The following is a 22,893-nucleotide window of genomic DNA, read 5'->3' on the forward strand; positions in this document are numbered from 1 at the left end:
TTTGGGATTAGGGTTCAACCAATGAAATTACTGAACCTGTGTCCACCAGTTACTGAACTTGTTTTTGTAAAAAACATGAATCAGTCTGAGGAGCTTTAAAAAGCAAGCAGGCAGTGATTATTCCTACTGACATTGCTGCTCTCACTTGGCAGTTGATTGGATGATCTACCATTGCACCTGTAACATGCCAGTAGCTGCCACCTTTTTTGTCCCTTTTGTTGGGCTGTATTGACTGGTATAGCTACAAACACGTAGCTTGAAGAAAGGTGGATTGTCTTGCAAATCTTGCTGCATCTTTTTTTTTTAAGTACTTAAGGAAACAAAATAGAAAAAACCCCCTCCTTTTGGACTCTCCCAACATTCATACATACTGTACTCTGGCAGAGGTTTTGCAGTTGACAGAGGTTCACTGTATAATAAAAGAAAAGTAGCAGCATCTCTCATTATGCTCATTCATATATTCCGGGGGGTTCTTTATCCTCTAGAGCTTCTCCAGGTTCTCCACCTCTGTTAACTCTCGTCTGTGCACTGAGGCAGGGATCTGATGAAGCAACTTGCTGCCTCAGCATGTTCAGTGGTGGGTGTTTAGTTCAGATAGTCTCTTTGGACCATGGACAGAAACCCAACCTCATCTTCCCCCCTCCCTAGTTGTCTCTAATATTGATTTGGTGGGGTGGGGTACTGCAGTGTGACTGGGTGTTATTGTCTCTGCACACATAACAGCAGCAGTACATTTGTATGTCCGCGCACTTCTGCAGAGCTTGCTGGTGTGCTGCAGTTTAAGGACAATAGAGTAAATTTATTTCTAAGCAGAACATTGACTAAAATGTTTGTCTTTGTGAAGCAGATACCAGAATCAGATGAAGTGCATTAGATAAGTGTGACTGTATGAATATTGTCCCACTGGATCGCTGCCATAATAGCCCTGACTCAGTCAGAGTCATTAGCCTTGTGAGATGATTGCTTTATCTCACAGTGAATGGAGGCGTGACCATTTGCTATCAAGCTGCAGACAGTCTGAGGGGCAGACTGTGTCGGATAATGCTGAATATGGTGTCAGTAAGACTGTATCAACATTTTGTAGCTTACTGATATACCTAATCGGATAATCGGGCAGGGATAGCTCAGTAGGTAAAGCGGTTGCCCCATGATTGGAAGGTCAGGGGTTCGAATCCCCTGAACGGCTACCCTGAGGTATCCCTGAGCAAGGTACCATCCCCCACACACTGCTCCCTGGGCGCAGTGGTGGCTGCCCACTGCTTCACTGAGTGGGTTAAATGCAGAGAAAAATTTCCCCACGGGGATCAATAAAGTGTACATTATTATTATTATAACACTTTAGTTTAATGACATCACTACAGAGTGATGATGATGAGACAACATAATTAAGCTCAGTTGAAAATAAAGCAAACTAAGTTCACCAGACTTTCGTTTATGACTCTGGTTCAGGATGTTGTATGTTATCATATAATGGCTCACAACAGACCGTAATCATTAGTAACAGTGATATTTCAGTTATTATTATGAATGGCTTCAAAGTTCATTATCACAGATTACTAGAATATCAATGCAGTCAGGCCCACAAAACACAGAAAGGTCACCGAGTGTTAAATCATAGCTGCTTCTTCTTCTTCTGTCCCTCTGATGTACTCATTTGTAATCTTGTCAGTCCTGATCACTCCCAATGAATCTTAGCATCTTCAGCTCTCCCTTCTGTCTTGTTGGTTGTATCACTGCCTTTAGACCATACTTCATAGCAGGTCTCAGTACCATCCTCCAAACATTAAAAGATAACGACTACTAGCCACTCATTAACCATCGAGAATTATCAGTGGTAAAAGTTGGCATTTACAGTGGAAAAAACAGTCAATAAGTTGTTGAGCTTTTTATTTTTGTGAACATTTATGGTTAATGATAAGTAACAGAAAATCTTTGGGTTTTTGACTTTTGTCTAAAAAAAGACATTTAAATTATGTAAGTTTTGGCTTTGAGACTAGTGGTTGCTATGGTGATGAATGATGAAACAAACACACAAAAGTAGATGTAATTAGTAGCTGTAGAAGCTCTAGTTGATTTAAAATCCTTTTTATAACTTGAACGTTTCGGAATTCTGGGATTCTCATTCGGAGTTTTTTCCCATGTTGGTTCCAATGTGGGAAATAATGTTTTTTCCCTTCGTGTTAAAGTAACTCGTCAGGTTTTTGTGGGCATTTTGTGAATTTTTTCCTGAATTCCTTTTTGAACTGTGATGTTTAGGATCTTAAATAAGTATCTTTTAAATGTATATTTAAACATTATTTAAACATTTTCCCTATTAATTATACTAATACATGGATAGTACCATTATGTACTAACACAAGATGAATGGTTCTTGAACTTTTTCAGGCTTGAAAATGTAATTCTGTTGCACTGACTCCTTTAACTCGAGGGTCCACTTTAAGATTCTGGTTGTGACTTTTAGAGGACTGCATGGATACGACCTGACTTACATCAGTGGGTCCCTAAGGTCACATGACCAGGGCCTGCTGGCTGTGTATCAACACCTAAAAACCTTCCCTTTAAACTTGCCTTAGGGTAAATTTTTGTCTGTCACGTTGGCGTGAAGCACTTTGTTTTTTTATTTTGAAAGGTGCTATATTAATACTTTTTAGTTACCTTAGAAAAACTTAGACTCTTTAATGTGCCTTTGCTGTAGTGTTACTTTGAACACAGCTGTGAGAACCAACAAAAACGTGGGTGTTTTTTTTCTTGGTCTGTCTGTGACAAACTCAAAATCCTGTTAACTTAATACTGATGTTAAGGTACAAGTAAAGAAAAGTCTGTTGCACAGACATCCGATATTCAGTTAGCCCTGAAAAGTGTATCACATAAGCCCTGAAATGTCACACAATAGTTCCTCCTTGATTTTCATGAAACACTGAGTTCAGAGTCTGCTATGCAGGAGATAAATTATTTAGCAGTTCTTTCAGTGTGGTATTTTTTCCAGTGTCTGTCAGGATATTGACCTGCAGATCCTTTTCTGTCTTCACTTTCAGCAGCGTTACTGTTTTTAAAGATATTTCTGGGACCCCGACCAAGGTTTCCTCTTTCATACATCTGTCTTTTCAAAATAAGAAATGCCAGAGTGTTTCCAGTGTATCCAGCTACAGGTATACAATGCTGATGTCAGATATCAGACTCATGATAATAAACCAGAATGGTGGTGTGTGCAGTGTACTATGGTGGTCACTAGAGGACAGTATCCAAATCTGCATCATGCCTGCATCTTTCTCATCCTCCTTAGATTGTATTGCTGCTCTCAAATCTGACATTTGACTACTTCCTGGTCATTCTTTTCAGCGTGTACCTACAGAAGAACATGTGTGCTCAGTGGTAATTTATTAAATTGACAGTTGAAGTAATACTAAGCCTACTAAGCCTTGGCAAACAAGGAAATAACAAGGGATAAATGACTAAACAAGTAAAGCAATGCTGTGTGTGTTAATATTTATTAGATTTATTCATAACTAAAGAGACCAACTTTGAGTTTTATTGACTTGTGATCTTTTTTCACTTTATTTGATTGATGCAAGCCTTACTTACTTTGCTTAACTTTCTCCACTTTCAGAGTTTGGGACTCTTATTGTGCTCTACCTTTACTGTCAGTTCTTTTTTTCCCACTGGTTCCTTTCCATCTATCTCCCCATTAGCAGTGCCCCTGCTTAATCCTTTTAGAGGGTCACTTGAGGGCTGGAGCTGATCCCAGCTCACATTATTTACTGTGTTTGGGTGCTTACTAAAATCTGCCTTGTCATAAGGGCAGCATAAGCTGAAAGGTAATTTTGTCATGGATTTTGCGGCTGTGGAGCCCAAAGAGAGGCTAAAGAGGCTCACTGTTTGTCACAGTGACATTTTAATAGTAATGTGTTACCAGGGAGCTCATTATCCCAGTGGCCACTACATTTTCAACCTCTAATTAACATTCATGCTACCAACCGGTAAGCAAGTAACCAGGCAAAGTCTCACAAACACAAATCAGTAAATACACACAAAAACAGTCAATGAATAGTGAGGGGTGGCGTTGTATCCCTCCTTAGATGTGTTTTCTTTTATTTTTGCAGAGAACATAAATTAGTGCCACCACTGGGGCAGGGAGGCTTTAGTTTGGCGATGTGTGGGAGGCCTGGCTTGCACTACAGTCCTGACACTCGAGCCAGAGAAGCAGACAGAGAGACAAAAGTGAAAAAAAATATTCTCTGAGAGACACCATCCGGTGGCCAGTGATGAGAAAACAGTGGGATGGTTTTTTTTATACACTCATGGGGATTGAGTGCACAATTGAAAAATCCCACAAGCCGTCAGTATTAAAACACCACATCGTTCTGCTGAATGGAGGAAATAGAGGAGGCAAGCAAACTGTACGTCCTCAGCTTGTTTTTAGAGATATCTTCAGGCTATGCTGTGATGGATGTTGTGGTTGGAGTTGAACTCGGAGGCTGTTTGTCAGACTTCTTTGACTTTCTGCTGATGTGTTTTGAGTTACTCCACCTTTACCTTTACTAGATCTGAACCATAATTGTTTAATTATTTTTAAACAAGTCTTTAAATTTCATGTCAGCACTATAATAAAGCTTTCTGATCACATCGCCTGCTCTGTTGGATCTGAAGTGTTAACTGTCTGACTAAACACAGATGTTGGACTGCAAACAGTCGCTGCTCTGTTGATATATTTTTTTTAAAGAAAACCTCAGTTCATAATGATGTTGCTGCTGGAACTCATTAGAGTTCCTGTTACTCACTTTCAGTTCATAACTCACAGGTCGAGACGCACCGCTGGTGGTTGGTGCCACGCGGTAACTGATGATTCCAGTGACTCGGAGTGCTGAAATATTTTTCCACATTCCTAATGTCAAGGATTTATCAAGAAGGATTTTGCAATTTGCAGTCTCTTGCTGATGAAACTCTGCAAATTTTCCCGATAGCTGAGTAAACACAAACTCCCAGCTGTATGTGCTCAGGCTGCCAGGATATCTGCCTTATTATCTTACATCTAAACAGTGACAGTGGCACCACCTCTTTTACTGTGTTTATATAGTATTTTCTTTCTTTGCTTTCGTTTTTGACATGGTAAATTTTCAATTGTACTAACATTTTACTGTGAAATTACAAATATTTAGCACAGAGGGCTGTAACTTCACAGCAGTTATTTACAGAACTTTATCCTAATATTATGGCAACTTTTTCCTAAATGTACTGATGGACATTTGTGTGGCATAGGTTCAACAAAATGCTGGAAGTAATACTCAGATTTTGGTACATATTGGAACGATACCATCAAACTGTTGCTGCAGATTTGTTGGCTGCCTGTCCAAGTTTCACGTTCCCTCACATCACAAAGATGCTCTATTGGATTGCAATCTGGTGACTTTGAGGCCATTTAAGTGCAGTGGAGGCTGTTACAATGACCTCATTGTCATATTCAAGAAGCCAGTTTGAGATGATTTGACTTCTGTGACATGGCGCGTTATCCTGTTGGATGTAGCTCTCAGTGTACCCATGCAGTCAGACTGGCTGTGGCTTTTAAATGATGCTCAGTTGATACTAAGTGTGTTCGTATCAACGTGCAGTGTTTAGTCCGTTTAAATCAAACTCAGATTTGTTTTCCAACTTGAGGCGATCAGGTGTGGAACAAAACAAACGTACCAAGACCCTTTGGAGACTATGGTCTCTGTATGGTTCCAAACAAACTCTGGAGTGGTTCATTTATGGTGTCAATGTGATCTAAACCCCGAGCCGCACCAGCTACTATGGGTATGTTAATTTCAGATAAAAAAACATCCCATAGCCATGTATACTTTGTATTCTCAATGCAGGAAGGTACTATAGATGCACAGAGGTCTGTAGGGACTGGCAACAAGCAGTGAAATGGACGGAAATTCTCTGTTTTCTGTTTTGTTTGAAGTCCAGAACAAAGCACCTTCTTCCTGTATTTACTTTTGTTGCTTCTGCCCCGGACACATCTCTCCAATGAGCAGACTTAATATTCTCATGAGGTTTGTAGTAGCACATTTTGGTTCACATGGCGTTCACCTTTTCTCTGTGTGAAAACAAACCAAACCACAGGAAAAAGCTGCAAGTTTACAAACTAATCAACTGATTCGGACCAGAGTGAACCAACTATAGGCTTAAAAACACCCTAAGAGGCCCACAGTGTGAAAAGAAAATATCCCCCACTCCATTACAACACTACTACTAGTCTAAACTACTGGTTTAATGGCAGGATAGATCCATTCCTTCATGCTGTTTATATGAAATTTATTTTTAAAAAATCACTTAATGCACCTTTCTTTCCCTTTAATGACTCTTGGTTGTCTTAAACCACGTCTACATGAGTAAATGCAGTGAGTTGCTACCATAAAATTGGCTGATTAGATATTTACATGAACAACCAGTTCAACAGGTGTACCTAACAAAGTGGCTAGTGTGTGTATTTCACAATAGACCTAAAGTTATTTGCAGCCAGGATATTATATTGTGCATATATTTAATTCGATCTGCTCTGTTTTCTAATTATGGGTATATTTAATTTAAATATGGCAGTGACAAAGGAAACATAAACATCAGTGTGTTTTTAACTATCAGCAGACATATGTGTGACCAACTTGCTGCATGTTACTGAGGATAACTTTAAACATCTCAAAAAAAGAAACACCACTGAAATTCTTCCCTTTTCAACACTGGGCTGTTTTCACTGGGGAAATGCAGCTTTTTAGAAAGAAACACTCTGACGGATCCAAAGTAAATTTCCTCTAAACTTTTCCAGTTTTTGTTTCAGAGACAAGTTCTCAGTGCTTCTTCCAAGCACCACTTCCTTGTAGGAAGGTCCAACTGCTGTCAGGGTTTTTCTTGGCATCATTTCTTACTATTGTCACTGCTTCATCCATGAGAGTCTGTAACTCATTTGAATAAAACAGTAGGTCTCTTTACTATTGTCTTGATGCTGCAATAAACTTTACGGCCTAAGAAGAGGGATACTTGCTAGTGCTGTGTTTTGCCCTCAATTGTACTTGTTAATTCATATGAATGTTAATTTAAATATCTGAGCTTTACTTTTACTTCTTTATAACTGAATGAATGAAGGGAATTTAAGATTGATGAAAAATGATACCATGCCTTAAGTAGGACTCTAAGCATTTTACATTAGTTGCACAGGTGTACCTATCATTTTCATAGGTTTGTGAACACTTCATGTATACATCATGTATAAGCATACATTCACGTGAAGAAGAGTTTTCACAGGACTCTTGTGAAAAAACAGTCACGAATTCAGTAACTTGGAGAATCGCCCTTAGCATTAATAACTTGAAGTAATCATTTTATGTGTGACTTTCTCAGTCTCTTCCATCATTGTGGAGGAATCTCTGGCCATCTCCTTTTTATAGAGGTGCTTCAGTTCATTTGCTGCTGGGGTCATTGTTCAGCTCCGTGACCCAATTTAAGCCAAACTTTAACTGTCAGACAGCCTCACATTTGACTCTTGAGTACTTTGCTATACAGAGGAGTTCATGGTTGACTTAATGGCTGCATGTAGCTCAGGGGTGGCTGTAGCTCAGGCGGTAGAACAGGTCATCTACTGATCGGAAGGTTGGTGGTTCGATTCCTGGCTTCCCCTAGTCTGCATGCCAAATATCCTTGGGCAAGATACTAACCCCAAATTGCTCTCCGATGCATCCATCGGAGTATGAATGTGTGTGAATGTTACTTAGAAAGCACTTAGAACAATGTGCTTGTGCGAATGTGGTGTGAATGGGTGAATGCACAAGTTGTGTAAAGCGCTTTGAGTGCTCAGATGAGTAGAAAAGCGCTATATAAGAACCAGTCCATTTACCATTTACCATTTACCATGTTGTACAAGTCCTGTGGCTCCAGAACAAATCTACATCATCACCACCGTGCTGACAATTGGTGTGAGGTTTTGTGTTGAGATGCTGTGTTTGGTTTTCATTAAACCAGCTATCTATTCTCTTAGACACTTGTCTGATTTACGATTATGACGTGGGGCTGGAGCGCGAGAGGGAGTTTATCTTACCTGTAACAGGGCGACAGGTGGGTTCTTCTAGGCAGGTTGCCCATCTATCACAGGGCTCACAAAAACAACTGACAAACAACTTTAAAAAGTGACCTGTAAATCAGACGGCCATTGGACACCAACAGTGAGCAGACAGTCACCATGTGGATGTGAGGAAAAATTATGCTGTTTACATAGACCAGATAAATTTTAACTTAGCGGTGTGACTAAAAAAACAGTTCCCATTTCACTTTTTTTTGTTTTTCGTTTGTTTTTCAACCCTAACACCCCTAAATTCAAACTTTATATAAATATTGAGGTAAAAGCAGCACTGTCGATTTTGAAAGTTGGTATAAACTAATGTTAAGTCCATAAACAAGAATTCATATAAGATATGCCTTATTTTCTGCACTATAAGGCACACTTAAAATCCTTTAATTTTCTCAAAAATCAGGAGTGCACCTTATAATCCGGTGCAGCTTATGTATGAATTCTGGTTGTGCTTATTGACCTCGAACCGATTTTATGTAGTACACCGCGCTCAAAAATCTGTCAAAAACGTTTTAGTACGACTTTGCTAAGATACGAAGCCGCATCACTTGATGGATTGTCAGAGCATTACGGCTACTGTAGTCAGGAGCCTCGCGGAGTAATCTGGGTCCAAAACTCCGTCCGCTTCAGGTCCCAAAGTCAAACGAACACTGCGGCATCACTGAAAGTTAAAAACTGTCTAAATTAATTTATCTTTAATAAAATGATCAGTGTTGCTGCTTTACCAGGTGTAACAATTAAGTTTAACATCCAGGCGTCCATGAAAACAGAATTTTAGTTTAACAGAGTTAGACGTTAGCAGGAAGTTAGCTCGCTAACTCTTTTCCACTCCATAAAAGTTAACATGAGGGTTTGCAATGGTTAGGGACAAATGCAATTGCATGGCAGGATGCTGTAAACGGACCAAACTTCAGTCAGGAGAACAACTGAGATAATCTATCAACAATACGGGGTTAGTCATTAATATACTGCAACAACACGGGAATAGAGCAGCTGCGAGAGAATTCAACAGACTGTTTTGTTTCCCTTAATGCGCCTCATAATCCGGTACGCCTTATGTATGAAAACAGACCTGTTCATCGACAGTGGGCCTTATAATCCAGTGCGCCTTATGGTCTGAAAAATACTGTATGTTAATATAGGAAAAAAGTGATTTAGGGTTAGTGGAATAATGTTTTCCATGTTCATCAAATAATGTGGACGTGTGTTTTTAATCATGTGTGTTTATGAAATAAAAACGAATACAGTGATGTTTGATAGAGTGATGGTTGTGCCAGTATTTTGTGTCATTTCACTTTTCTTGTTCTTCAGTAGGAGTCGTTTATACTGTACCTGAAGATTATTAGAAAGTCTGTGTTTAAAGTTATAGCTGTTGTTTGCTTTCAGCTACCCAGCTCTGATCCAGTGTTCTGTGCTGAAGAGGTGTGGTCCCCTAACACTTATGCCGTCATTCAGTTTTGGGAATATGACGTGACTTTGAGAAGAACCGTGTAAGTGTGATGGGAGTTCTTTTTAAAGCTGTAAATATTACAGAATCCACTTGCTGCGCCTTGCCCCAGTTTCTCCAACAGCAGGAACTCAAATAACCCCACGCAGCTCCCTCACTTGTTTTTTCATCGAGGTAGCTGTGTCTGTAAGGGGTGGAGTTGGCATGCACGGTGTGTCTGTGTGTGTGTAGCGGTGTCTCAGCTGGTACCTATCTTTGTGGCTTGTGTTTGCCTCTGTGCCTTTAAGAGGAGGGTCTGATATAAGTGTGTGTGGGTATTTCTCAAGCTGAGGAGGGGAGTGGTGGTGGTCTGGAATGATATGTACAGTTCAGAGAGGGAATACTGTGGCTGAGTGTGGGTGAGGAAGAAGGTGGGGACAGAAATATAGGTGGACAGATAGCCAGGAGGGCTTTTATCAGCACTGAGGACACACAGATTCAAAGAGGGGTTCACACTGCCAGGGGAAAGTTAAAAGGAAAGTTTGAAGAGAGAAAGGTGCCCTAACCCTGACAAAGTATCAGCCAAGCCATGTCCATGCCCATGTTTGACCCAGGTCAGCGACTGCCAGAGGAGCAAGACTATGTTCAAGCCTATGAAAACGTCAGGGAGAAATATAAAGGTAACAACACCTTCTGTTTTCTTTTTGTAGTTTCAACTCAAATGATAACATGTTGAAAGCATGTTTGAATGGGAGGTGGGTGTGTAGAGTGAGTGCATGCCTCAGTGAGTATACTTGTTAAGCCTTGGCCAGCGTATTACTTTTAATTGATTCCATATTGATTTTCATTGATGTTTCACGGGGGTCTTTCTGTGAGCCGTGTTTCTATGATAGCAATGGCATGGGCATGTGGATTGGTACTTTTGTCAGCTCTGCCAGCGATGTCTTTGTTGTTGTAGTTAACCCCCTCTATTGCAGACAGATCAACACTGAGAACATGATTAAGTGGTGCACTTCTACAGGTGTAGTAACAGAACAGCTGCATCGATAAAACAAAGAGGAGTCCTGTTCTGCATGCTTTGTGTCCTTCTCAGACTTGGCTGCTGTCTTTGCATACAGGGGAATCGGTGGGCAGCGTGGGCACAGAGAGGTGAGACATTTGGCCTTTGGTTGAATGGCACAGGTCCAACAATGCAACGAGAATGATAAGAGCTGCCAGCCAACATGGTGGCGTATGAGAACAACATGTTTCCAGTTATGCAGCATGTGGGTAAAAGCCTACTTGAGAGTGTTTTTATTTTTGTTTCAGAAAGAATTGCAGAGTTGATAGAAACAGGAAGTCAAGACGAGTTGAAGATGCACCTGCACCTCATTTGTTTACTTCGTTCATGATTCTGAATTTGACCAGTGCAAAACCTGGAAGACAATCACCTCAGTGCAGTTGAAACCAGCTTTCAGGCCATGTTCTCCCAGTTTGCATACATATGAAACATAGTTGTGAAATGTGACACTGGTGCGCTTGACTGGTTAACCTTAAAAATTATGTCAAAAGAAAGTTGTTTAAATTTAGCGCAGTTTCATCTAACAGCATTAAGTGTATCCTTGAGGCCTATAATGACTATAAGGATGCACTAATTGTGGAAGCTCACTGCCTTGGAAAGTTTTAACTGCACAAAATATGTGATGTGACACTGTAGAAAAATATTGGCCGGTGCCACTGGAAAACTTCATCTTATTAGCCAATAAGTGATGGAGACAGTGTGACCGATACAAGCCATGTTTCTAATGACAACATTTTGAAAATATCTGCATCAGTTATCATGTAGCAGAAGTGGAATCAGATCATTATATAAATGTGACATCTCATATTTATATATATTTATTCCTGTGCTTATGCATGAATCTGAGATTGGGTCTACATGTCGTTTTCAATGTGTGTCAAGCTGATGGTTTGCAAATACATTGATTTTAGCTCCAAGTATGATGGATTAACCTGGATTAATCCAGGATTGTCTCGTCTTGTTTTCTTATTGAATGGGTATGATTTATGGATTAATTCAGATGTATGTAGATCATCACAAAGACATTATGATGTCCAGTTTTTGATCAGCTGTCTCTCACCTCCATGTGTCACCCACAAAGGCAGGTGATTTACATTGACATCTGCAGGTAATCTAGCTCAGGACACAGGCTGGCAGGAGCAGCTGTGCTGTCATTTTACAGGAAACATCTCTTTTTCTAGAGCCTCAAATGAGTTTGTATGAGTCCCACACTGTGTACAACTCCACTGTTATAAAAGGATAATTGTTGAGAGGCACAATGGATAATTAGCAGAATGACTGATTAACATGTGTTGGAGATAAAAACAGAACCCATAAGTGTGGGCCTGAAATCCCAGTTACAGCAAACTGTCACTGCTAGTCTTCTCTGGGCCTTGGTATGCTGGGAACCGAGCAGTTCCATCCAGTCGCATCAGTCTAGTAATTTTCTTCCCATGTGGTTGCCTACTGTGCATGTCACTGTGGGCAGTGTTCCTGCTGTGCCTCTCTGGCACCAGTCTGGTGCTCCACGCCCCTTTCATAACCTCCAGTCTCTCTGCCAAGATCAGACTTCCTGTTACTCTTTCGTATTGTTGGTTTTTAACCGGATGCTGTTTGTTTTAGATAATTGTACACTTGGAATAAATAGAACACATCTCCTTAAAGAAGAGGAGATGGGAGATAACAAATGTTTTTATCAGCCCTTACCTGTGGTTTCAGATGATCTGAGCTTTGAGCGAAAAGTAGGGTGTCGGGGTTTGTCGTGAGATGTCAGCCCCTTCTGTAAAGCTGTGTGTTGAGCTGGTGCATGTGTGTGCAGCTCTGTGTGTGAGCTGAATAATTCAAATATGGCCTAGATAAAGCAGTGTTCCTGTCACTTTAAAAGAAGCAGAAGAAAAGTTAAGTGTTGGAAGAAAAACTTTGATATGAAGCTGGATTAGAGAATTTAAGCTGGTCATGAATCACCTTAAGATGAAGCTACTCAATTAGTCCTATAAGCAGGTGGAATTATTGATACAACCATGAGTTTATACTTGACTGGGATTGGTACACTACTCTATTTTTAGTCTGTGTTGACACCGGTTCAAAATTCACAACACAGGTGAGAGAGATCCGATCCTGATAAAGTGTCCATCATGCACAGATTGCATGTAGCAGTGGGAGGATGGACTGTTACTCTATTCAGCATTCGTGCGCAGGGTATCACATGATTAGGGATGATTATTACTCTGGCGTGAGCTGGCTTATACATTTGTATAAGTTATTGCAACAGGTGAAATGCAGCTTCCTATGGGAGTGATGAAGGCTGCCTGGGTGAAGCTGTGTGTCAGAATAGCAACAGATCAGATCTATTAGTGTAAAACATGCAGCCCTGCTTTAAATACGCGCTGCAAATGTATCCCTGGAGTTTACTCTCTCAGTCTTGGCATTATTCTGGTTGAAAGACAGGCTAAATAACTTCTGGCATTTAACTCAATGAGGAGTTTGTTATTAAGGTCGCGGTAACTTATTCCAGTCACATTTTACGTGCGTTGGACAAAACTCCTGAGATTATTCCATTATAGATGGTTGGCTGCAGTGTTGGAATTTCTTGGATAATCTAAAATGCTGACGTTGTAACATTGAAGGTTTGAGAAGCCTAATGAGTCCCCCAGATACAGCACAATTACCTGCACTTACTAATGACTCCAGTGACCCTGACCTTGTTGGGTTATCTTCACCTCAAATACTCATTCTTACGAGGTTGGCTGATAGTTTTGTAGCCAAATGTCAGAAAAAAGGAATCGCTCTAACTTTTGCTTAATATTCATCTTTTCAACCAAGTCGCAGAAGGAACAATGTTTCTAAAACACCATTCTAGTAAAGCTTAAAGAGTTTAAGCTTCCAAGTGACCATTAAATAACTGAGCAATATAATCAGCTACTTCTCATCCTAAGGATGAACTCTAACTTCACCATAATGGACTGTAGCCAGTGTTAGTAGTCTAAGTTATGCTCTGCTGCCTTGCTCCAGGATCAGTTCATCTATGTTCTGCAGGTTCTGGTTAGAATAGATCTCAGGAGTGAGAGCTATATTAGCTATAGCCCAAGGTGATGGAGTTATAATAAGTCTGACCACGGGACAACACAATCCTCTCTGGGGGAAGTAGCTAAATAATGTCAGTAAGTATATAATAACATGAGACAGGAAAGCGAGTTAGCAACGACTACATTTTCAGAATTTTCAAGAGCGTTTTCCATTATTATACTAATAGTGTTGGAATTCTCTCAGATGAAATGTAGTCAGCAAATATAATTGTCAGGTGGTATTATGTGTGGGAAACACTGAATATATGTTAACAAGAAAACTGGAATAATACTTAGTAAAAATACTTTGTTTTGCTCCTTTTAGCTTCCAGGTGAACTGTGACAGGTGTCACATGGCCATAGCTGTTTGTGCTGATGTGATCTTTGTGTTTGTTCTGTAAAGTGTTGGTCTGAGATTTAATCCAGCCTGCGAAGTGGATTTTGTCCCACTCCCCATTCTTGAACACACTTAAAAGAGTCAACATTGCGAGCTTCTGTGTGTAAATACTAACAGAGTTTACTTATAAAAGGGCTGCGATAAATTTGTCTTGTGAATCACTGTCGAGCTTGAGCACCCGCAGAGGAAGCCTCCGCTCAGTTCCAGTACTTGCCTCAGATAAGGTTTCATGCAACTTGACCTCACTTTCAAAAATAGTAATAGTGCTTAAGTTATGGACGTGTGATCACACATACACACAGATGTGTCCAGGTTGTAAAATAGGAAAAATATTCCTCTTCTGTCATTTAATATGTGCTAAGTCGACAACACTTCTTTCTTTTTTCCCCCCTGAATAATCCATTAATGTCTATGAAGTTCTACAAAAAAAACCCCACACTTTATTTATAATTATTTATATATATTTCAAATTATCATTACAATTTTTACATTTGTTTTGATTTTCATGTCCATGCATGTCCAGCTAATTTATTGATCTGAGCCTCCAAAGTGAAAAAACTCCTAATCCTGATCTGTTGAGCACTTTTGAACATCTGCAGACATTCTAACTGGTCTCTAACTGGTAATTACACGGCAAGCAACAACACATTCCTGATTAATAATCCACAGTTCAAGGCCAAACAGACAAATGAATCAGGCTGTAGCTGTTGGATGAATGACGTCTTTTCAAAAAGTTCAAAACCAATGTCCTATTTAAATGTTGTGGGTCTCATGTTCAAGACCATCTCCTTGTGCATGTTTGGATAGTTTCAAGTGCTGTTTTTAGATCACTTAATGGAAGTCTAGTTCTGCCTTCTAGCATTTTCATGCACGGATAGTTACTCTCCTCTGCAGCATAGCAGAAGCTGAAGTCATGGAATTGAATTTGGATTCTGCATGCATGATCAGAAGCCTTCTTCTTTGAGTTTCTGCCTGTCAAGACTATCGACACCGTCAGCTGAAAGCCTGAAAATAATCACGGAGAAAACTGTCAAGTCATCAGATAACACTCCTCTTAAAAACCCACAAATTTATAAATCTTCTTTGCAGGCATGAAAAGTTACAGGAGAAATAAAGGGGCACATGTATCGCCTGAGAGCTGCTGTCCTCTGACAGAGGACATACTCATACATTATTCGCACATATGTTCACACCTACACTCCATCCCACTGTGCTAACAGCACGGCTCAGTATCTGGTAGATTAGTGAGGACTCAGAAGCTGCAGTAGGCTATTCTCACCTGTCTGTCTGCTAATTCACTTGAGTTTATAAGGTGACCTTTTAGTCCGTATGTTCTGCTTAAACATGGTAAATGGACTGATTCTTGTATAACACTTTTATAGCCTTGCAGAGGACTCAAATCTCACCTTTAACCTCTATCACCTCTATTCACCTTTAAACATATTCTGTGCAGACTGCTGCACATTAAGCATATAAATCAGCAACAACAACAAAATCCCACACATACAAAGTGAAAATCATCTTGTTACCATGCAATCTTCTCATGGAAAACCTTCTTTCCTGGCACTGATACGAATGTGGGTTTGATATGTATTATCTTTTTAAACGTGGCTGCAGGCCAAGACCGACGCACATCACCACTCTGCAAAAACTGCTCAGTACCGCCTCAAGCCCAATGACAAAACCCACCAGGGGCTGATCTTGTCTCCAGACTCTCAGACCATTCGAGAGTCTGGAGGAATTCCTCACTCAGGAGTTACAATTCTTTGCGATTATAAGTATCTTTAGGTAAAAGGACCCAAACCTAAGTTGTCAAAATACTAATTTTAAGAATTATATTCAGTGAATCATTTCAGTTACAGCATGTATTTTGTGTGTGGTCGATCTTCAACTAGTGTACTTTTGCAGATTTAGGCTTTTAACTTTTTATGTTGCTGCATTAGAAAAAAAAAGCGGTAGATCAGGCACAAGCTGTGTAATTATCTTAGTTATTATATGTAAAATTATCTGAAATCTAACCTTAGCCACACCAAGTTCTTCTTTCTGATGTTCATAAGGCCGTTCAACTTGTTAAACATATTCTAAAGCCAACAACAACCTCAGAAACGTCTTATTTCTGGATTAGGTACAGCGCTTTGAAATCTTAGAGGATATCACCCAGTCTGCTGTGATTTTCAGAAACCTTTCAGTTCCTGCAGTAAGACTAGTCATCTGGCTGATTCTGTGTTGGTCATGCCGCTTTATCCAATAGATGCCCTCACATTCTTTCACGTAGTCCAAATCCTTTCTGATGATAAATGGCATATAGATGTAATTGGTTTGTGTCTCTGGTTTCTTTTGTGGAACTGCTTTAAGTCTGCGGGGGAATGGAAATCCTGACTGTGAACCGCCGTGAAGTGAACTCAGCCTGGCAAAGTTTGCTGGTGAGAGCCGCTGTAATTGAGATGGGATTTGTATTGGAGCAGAGGATTAGTGCCCTCCCAAATCCATGGAGTCAATAACAGCTGACGTTAGTTATGTAACCACACTGCAAAATGTTCAATGTATGAAATTTCTTGTAGTCTTAAACTAGATCAGAAATATTATATTTTTATTGTCACAGCCGCAGTGTTAAGTGGGCAACAAATAAACACCCAAAAAAACGTTGCTCTGAAAATAGTCAGCTATAAGACTTGGACTGAAAATTATTGAAAAAGCAGCCAGTGTCCAGAGAAAAACTTTGAAAGACCTTCAAAAAGCCTGAAGAACTATTACTTAAGCAAGACTTTTGCACAGTACAGAGGGTCAGGAGGTTGGGAAATTAGTTTTAAAGCATTGCAGTTTGGATTATTGTTGTCACCCTACCAGGTGGACAGACAAGCAGCATGGACAACCCAGTTTGTGAATGCAATACCTCGAGAACGAGGTGAAGTAGGATTTTTAAATTGAATTTGTTGGTGCGTCTATTAAACATCTGTGGATGCAATAATGCAAAAAGGAAGTCACCAGGATTTAAATTTATACCATACGTTCATCTGCTAGGAGGCTGAGGGGTAGCACTGGCAGTCACCAGTATTTTTGTAATACTGTGTATTCAGTTAGATTACACCAGATGTCTGTGGAGCTCTCAGCCACATGTAATTGTCTTGATATTTTATTTATTTATTTATTTATTGCACAAAAAAGAATAAATCTTTATGCATAGACTTATATTTTGGCAATTTCTGTTTTTAAAAAAGTTTAAAAATAACTGAATATATTTGGACCATTGGGCGGAGTGATGAGTAGCAAGCGTGGTTACCAGGTGTGTATAGGTTTTATGGATGCATGGCACAAATACAGGTACCTGTTAACATACTTGAGTCTGACACACCAAAACTAGAGTACAGGGATCTTGAACAGTTTTGTTTTGGTTTTTCCAAATTTTTTTTACACACCAAACCAGATTTGTTAGAGAATTCTATTAAAAATGATCCAAACACTAAACATCACACAATGTTTTTGTGGCACTGGTTTAGCTTTCTGCTAAAATCAACTGGTTTTCCAGCTTTCTATGGAGTTGTTATGCAGTTAGTTTTGTTTTGTTTTTGTTTTCAATTTTATTTTTAATTTTTATGTTTTGTTTATTAGTCTTTAAACATGGGGACTGACTTGCTTTTGGAGTACCAAGTGGTCAATAGAGGAACTGCAGTTTTTGGCACCTCTACATTGTCTAAACTTTTCACTTACAGACGTTGCTGCAGCTGACTGGATGTTTGATCAAATTAACATATTAGTTGATAAAACTCAAACAACACAGCTGAGGGCTGGACAGCTATTATTCACTTCTCTTGCCACTCTAACCGCACAGCTGCTTTAACTGTTTACTGTCAGTTTTAAGGCCAAAAGACAGAGAGAGAGAGAGGGGAAAAGAATCGATCAATAATCCTCAACCTCAGGTCACTGAATAGGATGATGTCACTGTTTACTTCCCCGCAGTGCTCTAAAGCACAGGTTTCGTACAGTGTGTCCGGTGGGTTATTGAGTGATAGCAGTGACACACAGAAAGATGTCTTTCTAATCTGTCTGAGAGGATGATGTCACTGGAGGAAAAATCATTCTGTTCGCAGGGAGATTTCAGTCTCCAGGATACAGTCGTATACAAACTGTCATTTTATCCGTCTTGAGCGCTCTGCACAGTCGAGCTATAAAAGATTGTAAGTGCTTACAAAAATAGATTAAAATATAGTTCCACACCACGTGATATGATTTGTAGTTGCAGCATACTACAGCACAAAGTTCTGTATCCACAAATCCATTTCATTGACTGATTAAAGGAAAAGGTCTGTATTTTGGAATAAAGATCCCTTTGGTTTTTCTGCTGCTTATAGTTAGATGAAAAACAGGATACAGTTCTCATGTCAAGCTGTTTCATATAAAACACCATTTAGAAGCTCTCAGCATGAAGATAAAATAAGATGTACTTCCAAAACCAAAACTAGAAGTAGAACTAAGGAAGACAAAAGGCACTACTGCATAGGCGAGACAGGGAGAGGCAGAGATGGATAAAATAGAAACACAAGAAGGAACAACAAAAACTCACAAAAATCACAAGAACTAAAACTCGTCAGCACTGAAAGCCAGGATCGTGAGACAGGATGTACTCTTAAGTTTTTCATATAATTAGCTTGTTCAGTATGAGTACGTCTTCATTCACAATATTACTATTACTTCTTTCATCTCCCTGATAAGGACATTGTATTTGTGCAGCACATCCCACCTTACCTGAATACTTCTGCTCATCTCTTAGTCTAACCTTTGAATCAGGAAGCACAGAGATCCCAGCCTGATGTTTGTCCCGGGTCGCTGAACAATGGTGCTAACATCCCGTTTGTGGCATGCTGCAGTAATCCCGACTAATGCCAGGAATGCCAGTAGGGAGCTGACTGGCATTCTCACTGTTTTTCTGCAGGGTTTGAAAATCACTGCTGCTGCTTTTTTCACACATCACGACCCTTGAAGTCTGCAACTTCTGTCTTCTTTTATTTTTTAATACTAACGAGGCTATGAGCAGTTTGTCTGGAGCGGTGATTCAACAATAACATTTATATTGATTTCTGTCTCACCTCGTCTCATTTTTAGAGGTGAAACAGAATGAGCTCATCTCATAAGTTACTACGCAAGTTATTTATTTTCTAGTGCTTTGCAGCATTGAAAGAATTTAAAACGGAGTGACTGCACAAAGTAGCGTATTAATTTCCTGGTGAAAGATACTGCAGAAGTTAAAAAGCTCGATGAGTGTTTGAGAGCATGTTAGTGATCTTGTCACTTATATTCACACACAATGGATACGTTGTTCAGCGTAAATAAACTACTTCTGGGTGTCCTGACTCTGGTGGATCTCTATCAGAGACACCCAAAAGGAAAACAGACATCCTCAATGTGTCTCTTTCAGAGTGCAGATCTGAAAGACAACAAGCCTTAAAACATTTGTCATCATGACACATTCTGTGAATTCCTCTGGTGTTGTGGTCCTCCTGAAAAGTGCTCCTTTTCTCCTCTCTGAAAGGACTTTAGACAAAGCCTCATAGAACACACACACACACACACACACACACACACACACACACACACACACACACACACTCCTCTGTGGTTGCTTTCTTTTCCTTTCCTGGGAGCTTCTGTGACGCATAAATTGTGTAACCAAAATTCGATATAATGTAATAATTCTATTGCTGTGAAGACCAAAAAGCCCCAAAACGAAATAGTTGCATAAATGACTGGAAGCATAAAATGCAGTTAAATGCATTGAAAATAGCACTTGGCCAATATTGAAGGTTTGGTATATGGTTGTGGCGTCAAACCGTCAACATGAGAGTCTCACTTTAGAATGTAAATGTTAACATAGTGAAGTTTTGCATAGATTTTATGCAAATACACACATTAATCTTTTACATAGAGTGTAACTTTAAAGGATTTCTGTATTTACTTTTTCAATCTTAAACTTGCATTCTTCCTTATGACCAGTAGGGCGCGACTCCTCTGATCAAGTCAAAGAAAATAATCGTAAACATTTTTTGATGACTTTACTTTCAGTTGGGTTTCTTAGATGTGTTCCTTTTAGTACAAGATGAACGCTAAAGCACTACATGCTTTTGCCGTGTCCTCGACTTTCAGTCATTTTCACCCATCACTGAGTTCATGTTGACAGCAAACTCAACAGGAGTCCACAAACCAGTCGATGTTGATGTTTTTTTTTTAATTCTGTTAATATCGGGAAATTTGTCACCAAGTGGCCATGATATAAACAGGATGACATCCACCAGCTCTTTTTATGTGTGAGCTAATCAGGGAGTGGCAGTAGTAAAGAGATTATTTTTAGCTGTTGAATTCTCGACTTGTTTGTTTGAGTTCAGATGAACTCCAACAACTGCACAGAGAGTTTAATATCACCAGTGGATCGAGACAGGAACCGATGTGGGGGTATCACCACCTACTCCTCTGCACGTCCCACCCTGAAGCCCAGAGTATGTTGGTGACACTCCAGCTTCTAATGGCTGAACTTCCATAGTGGGAAGAGCCACATCCCACAGAGGGGTGGAGGGGGTGTATCGGGTCTTCCACCTGGGATTAAAAGGGACTGGAGGCTTTGGCTGAGCTTTGGCACCGCTGCTTGGAAACAGAAATATCATTCAAACTGGTGTGGAGCCAGGGGGCTTAATATACCTCACAATGATGTTTAGCTGGGAAATTGAATTTTCTCTGACTCCTCAAATATGCAAGGAAACAATAGTTATAACTGTGTGGGAAACTCCAGGAATGAAATCCCCCAAAATAGTCACAGTTGAAAAGGAGAAAGTTGACAGTTAATCAAAAAACAAATCACTGAGTTATGTTTCTTTGTTATTGGCTCCAGCGCCTGCTAGGAAATTCCTAAGGTGGTGTGCAAGTTTTGGTTTTGATCACTAACCTTTTTCCACACATCTCAAAGCATTAGTGTGTAGGTGTTCAGAAAATGCTTATTACTGCCAGTGCTCCTCATCAAGGTGAGGTTCCTTTGTGATTAAAAGTTCATGCACATTAATATTTCCGTAGGAGTGAATATCTAGCCTTAACATGGCCAAAACTCTTCACTAAAATCCAGAAATCTAAATAAAATGAATTATTTCGGAGCCTAGATTGTCCACTTTAATACCAGATGTTTTTATTAATGCACCCCGTGAAAGGTACATACACATCATGTAGAGAAATAAACCTGTTCCTTTCATTTTACTTCTTTTGTTAGAGTTTTTATGAAGCTGGTTTTTCAGGTTTCATGTGTATTGCAGAGATGGCAAACTCAATTCCTTGATGGGCCGTCGTGAGAAATGAGAATCATGTCAAAGCCAGGCCCATAAAGCCCTTAACCAGTCAACCGCTAAACTTTATTAACCTTTATAATGTTCTCTTTACGGTTCAACAAGAAGGTTACCCTGCAGCCAACTAACAACAAACCATAACACAAGCCTGATTATGACAGATACTGGTACTATGGACCGTTTCATAAAACCAGACGTATCCAGATGTAAATGCAAAGTCTTACATTTTTTGTTCTTGCACATCTGTCTACAACTCTCACCTAGCTGAAAGTAGAAGCTTGCATTAAAAAACAAACAACAAGAAAATATCTTTGAAGTTCCACAAAACCACCGAAAAAGTAATCTTTAGAAATCGCTGCGGGAAGTCATCATCCTTCAGCCTGAGTGCATTTGCTGGGGACAGTTAACTAATGTCAGCATGATGCCAAGTGAGCTTAAGAGGCACCTGGAAACCAAACATTCCTTCAGGGAAAATCTTTGCCCACTTCAAAAGTTCAGTGGATTAGAAACAAGGATAGCAGGAGCGTCTGCTGGATTGTGTGGAAGTGTCTGATGTTGTAGTGGAACTTACTGCAAATCCCCCAAAATGTAGGTATGATGCATTAAAGTAAAAAATAAATAACACAGAGGCCATTTTTGCTGATATGAACACAAACTTGCTTTTTGAGGCTTTGTAATGATGTAGGTTACTCAGCCTCTCACAGCTGTTGAAATCAGCCTTTAGAAACAGATTTGCTTTTTTTTGATTCCTGTAAGGAAATATGCGTGTGGAGGTGCATCTGTTTAGTTTGGCACTCGCAACACTTTACAGACCAACGCTACGACTGGGTGGGCCTTATTTTTAAATTTAAGTGATATATGGGCTGCATGAGCATTTAAAGAGGCCCAAATAAATTTGGGGATGGGTGTTTATTTTGACACACGTGGTGTTTGCTGTTTGTCGTAACCACTGGTTTAATTTCCTCCCAGCTTAGTGAAGTCCTTTGCTCTACTCTTTTCTGCAGATCTGAGGCAGCTCGCAGTTGTTAAGCCGTGTTTCTTAACATACTTTCACAAAGCACTAAGACGAGGGGGAATGCCGCAGTTTTAGTGACTGGGTCATTAGATTAAACAGGTTTGCTTGTTCTAGAGTCACATGCGTGCATCATCTGATTTAATAGTCTAACTTCTGAAAGTTCAGATATATGTGTCTGTTTGAGGAGCAAAGAGCAGTCAGGGTTTGCATCACTGGATTAAAATAATGAGTGGTTTGGACCAACATGAGTGTGAGTGAGTTGGCCTGTTTATTAGTCAAATTACTTGGTTGTTTTTTTCATTCCTCTGTTTATCCATCTGTCAAACTTGATGTCTTGATTTTAAGAAAAACATAAATGCATCTCAGCACATTGGAATATTTGTAGAATTCAAGTAGCCTTTATTTTATATATTTTTTCTTCAGACAAATAGAACTGATGTAAAGTTGAAGATTTCAGCATGGGAAGTGATCGAGTTTGACTCGCTCTTTGGGCCAGCCTCAAGTGGCCACTAGAAGAACTGCAGTTTCTAACAC

General features: G+C 39.7%; 1 protein-coding gene across 9 annotated transcripts in view; it reads left to right on the plus strand.

Moving 5' to 3' along the window:
* The window catches only part of pleca (plectin a), a 115,350-nt gene that overhangs the window by 17,055 nt on the left and 75,402 nt on the right, over positions 1-22,893 (plus strand). The window contains exon 1 of one of the 9 annotated variants that reach the window (XM_025902064.1): positions 9,891-10,204. The exons of 7 other annotated variants lie outside the window; for them this stretch is intronic. In XM_025902064.1, coding sequence (XP_025757849.1) covers positions 10,114-10,204 — 91 coding nt within the window. In that variant the 5' untranslated portion in view covers positions 9,891-10,113. Of the gene's footprint in view, positions 1-9,890; positions 10,205-22,893 lie in introns of those variants that run through there. One more of the 9 variants, XM_025902066.1, reaches the window with a different exon arrangement.

The sequence above is a fragment of the Oreochromis niloticus genome, linkage group LG22 (genome assembly GCF_001858045.2).
Source record: "Oreochromis niloticus isolate F11D_XX linkage group LG22, O_niloticus_UMD_NMBU, whole genome shotgun sequence".
NCBI classification, from domain to species: Eukaryota; Metazoa; Chordata; class Actinopteri; order Cichliformes; family Cichlidae; genus Oreochromis; species Oreochromis niloticus.